The 3520-nt window shown below is 48.5% G+C and overlaps 1 protein-coding gene across 9 annotated transcripts in view; it reads left to right on the plus strand.

Moving 5' to 3' along the window:
- The window catches only part of LOC133491243 (disabled homolog 2-interacting protein-like), a 92603-nt gene extending 89443 nt beyond the window's left edge, over nucleotides 1-3160 (plus strand). For all 9 annotated transcript variants that reach the window (XM_061802226.1, XM_061802225.1, XM_061802227.1 and 6 more), the window contains one exon: nucleotides 863-3160. In XM_061802226.1, coding sequence (XP_061658210.1) covers nucleotides 863-1027 — 165 coding nt within the window. In that variant the 3' untranslated portion in view covers nucleotides 1028-3160. The remainder of the gene's footprint in view (nucleotides 1-862) is intronic.
- The last annotated feature ends 360 nt before the right edge of the window (nucleotides 3161-3520 follow it).

Here is a 3520-nt window from a genome sequence, read left to right on the forward strand (position 1 = left end):
TCTCAATCTCAAATTGCCTTATTATAAGAAGTATTTAGAATGCCAAGTTGGCTCATTTGAGAACAATGCGTATTAAAAAAAAAAAAAAAAAAGACAGGGAGTCGTCTCCGATGTACACGGAAGCGTGTTGCAGCCACACGTTAAACTTTGGTAAACCTCTCCCCGACATACTTTTTTTTTTTTAATATCATTGTTCTCAAATGAGTCCAATGGGTATTTAAAAAAAAAAGAAAATAAACCGTCGGTCACACAGAGGTTTACGCAGGTTAACGTGTGGCCGCAACGCGCTTCCGTGTCTTTTTTCTTTTTTTTTTTTTTCCCAATCATAGTTAATGAATGCGAGTTTGTGTAAAACATTTATTGAAATATTGGTATTTGCATTGAGAAAATGCGTGTGGCTCCATCGCTACGCGGGATTTATTCCTGATTGAGAGCAGATCCAGCAACAAAATATTTGTTCTAGTCTAGGCTTTCAAACTCTTGCGTGGAAATCTTGACGACTTACTCCATGTGTAGATCCAGTTGTCCAAGACAAGCGGAAGCGGGTGAACAGTCCAATTCCTTCGCGGTGAAAACGTGGACTTCGCCATTAAATACGGGTCCTCTCATTTTTCCGCGTACCTTCGTTTATTATCACCTTCTAAATGTTTAACGGTATCGGACAAAACTCTGGGCGACATTTTCGTGCCGTCTCCGACCGACTTAGCATTGAAGATCGCTTTGCTAGACCGGCACTTCCGGCCCGTGACGTGATTTGACGGCGTACCTGCACGAGCTCTATAAAAATATCGGTGCCTCGCTTACAAAATCCCTTTTTTTTAACGAAATGCGCTTTTATCGCGTGTTGCGTGTTTCCGCGCAGGAGAAGCGCATCGCGTCCCTGGACGCCGCCAACGCCCGCCTCATGAGCGCCCTGACGCAGCTGAAGGAGCGCAGCACGCAGTCGCGCAACGGCATCTCGCCGACCAATCCCACCAGGCTGCAGATCACCGAAAACGGCGAGTTCCGCAACAGCAGCAACTGTTAGACGCAAAATTGGGGAGAAAAAAAACAAACAAAAAAAAGGGACCGACGACGGAACGTTTGGGAGACGCCGGCGCCCCCGCGCGGGACTTGGAGGGCGGCGGTCCGCCGGACGGGGCTTCGGCCGCGAGAGGGCGGGATCGGATCGGATCGGATCTTGTACATATGAAGGCGTTACGTACAAAAAGACAATTTTGACTTCCGGGGACGAACCACTACAGCTTTGAGCCAGTCGAGGACGCCTCGCTAGCGCCGTTAGCTTCGAGTCCACCTTTTCCCACGAACCAAATAAGGAGTTAACGATCCGGATGTTTTTCAGTCCAAAGCGACCTCCACTTTCAGCCATTGGGCGCCCCCCACCCACCCTACGCCCCGCAGTCCCACACGGGGCCCCCACCCACCACCCACCCACCCCCCGTTGGTAGTGCACTTTGTCGAAGCTCTTGGTACATGCGATGCCTTAAGCTAAGGACGGCGACCCGGTTCCACAGCAAAAGTTTAGGAAGAAACGGGGAAAAAAAGGCACAATTCTATACTGTGGATTTGTAAAGCATAGAAGCTTGTACAAACTTATATATATATATTAATTATGTAAGTAAATGAGATCTATGTGATACTATATTGATGCAATTTAATATAGATGTATGCATTTCCTGTTTTTTTTGGGCTTCTAGATTACACACACACACACACACACACGGCTATATTTGATAATATCAAAGGTAAAAACAGAATTGTATTTAGGAGTTTTATTTTTATTCTTCTAAAATGTTGACCGACGAGAGCGCGGCGGTTTTTCTTGCACCGGTCGGATGTTGTGGGGACGGACTTGCTATACACTGGACTGGCCAGACCGGCGAGGGACGGGACCATTCCTTTCCCGTCCGGTGATCCGTTGAGGTCCAAAAAGAATTCATTGATTAAAACGGAGTCTCCTTCCTTGGAGGGTTCTTGGATCTTCCCTAAACCTCCCCTGAAAATCCCTAAACCCTGAAAACCCAACTACAGTGAATACTCGGTTCTCGAACGTCTCTGTTCTCGGACAAAAATCGGTACTCGGAACGCCTGCGACAAGACCTGGAAATATAAGACATAAGATCCACGACACGTTATTGGGTATAACGCAGCCAATGTACGCAGACGTGGGAAATACCGATTCGGTTTTCAAACAAATCGGTTCTCGAGCCGCCTTCTGGAACAGATTGAGGTCGAGAACCGAGTTTGTGCTGCAATATACTTCCAAAGCATACCCCGAAATGTGTCTCTTGTGTCCCCCAACAAAAACCCTTTGAACCAATCCTATCCTCAGCCTGACTCGAAACTGTTGCCCATTCGTACTTGGGGGCCAGAACGTCGCGCAAAACCGTCTGAAATATCGAGCAGTACATTCATCGGCCGTCCGTCAGTGCAGAGGACTACAGGCGCGGCCTCTCGGCGATCCTTCGGACCACCGTAGCCGACGGGATTGCCGGCTACAAACCCAACGTCGTGTTGGGCGGCTACCCGCCTCCAGTAGCCGAATCCGAAAGACAACTCCTGCGGCCCCTGAGATCGACGCTATTGCATCGACTCAACAACAAGATCATCGATAAATGCCCATTGTGTGATGTCGCCTGTGCTCAAAAACCGAGCACGCTGACGGTGGAACACTTGTGGAGCGCCCCAGCCGATGTGGCTCACTTTCTGGACCTTGGTACGGAATACCGACCGTCATACTAGGCTACAACAACAACCTGACTCAAAAATGTCTTGTTCAAAGCAGAACCTTCCTTCCAGGTTCCTCCCTAATCCTTCCCAGATCCCAAACTGTACCCCTGATCTTGTGTCCCGTTGCCTTGTCTGAACCCAACCTCGATACCAACCGTTCCAGGCTCGTCCTTCCCTCAACCTGACAAGAAAATCCCAAACGTGACTTTCCAGGGTTGACACCAAATGAACCGTGACACCCACATCTCCTAAATCCCCGACCACTATTACCTCTTAAACCAAACCCCGTTGCACACTGTCCTTCTGTTCTAGTGCCGATCCTCCTCCCAACCTTAACCCCCGACACGAACCCTTCAATCCTGCCCGACACTTAAAATGACTTGAAAATCCCAAAGGTGACTTTGCAGGTAAGACCCGAAAACCCTCACCCTCTACTCCCTAATCCCAAACCGTACCCCATCTTTAATCGCTTGAATTTTATCTGAAGTCTTACCCCAAAACTAGGCCCCTTCACGCTCTGCCGGTCTTAAACCTCCTAAAAACACAAACCAGACCTTAAGATTTTAGTTCCCACAAAACAATACCAAATCTCCGGAGCCCAGATTTCTCCTGAATGTGTCCCGTTGCTAATATTTGATCCTACTCAATCAGCGGCAGTCGCTACGCTATCTGTTAGCGGTTCGTGAGCACACGTTAGCCGTCGTCAACAAACGGCCATTTTCGGACCAATTCCGTGAAATTAACGTCGTCGGTTGAGAATCGCTCGTATATACGATGTGGGAATGTGTAA

The sequence above is a fragment of the Syngnathoides biaculeatus genome, chromosome 17 (genome assembly GCF_019802595.1).
Source record: "Syngnathoides biaculeatus isolate LvHL_M chromosome 17, ASM1980259v1, whole genome shotgun sequence".
NCBI lineage: Eukaryota > Metazoa > Chordata > Actinopteri > Syngnathiformes > Syngnathidae > Syngnathoides > Syngnathoides biaculeatus.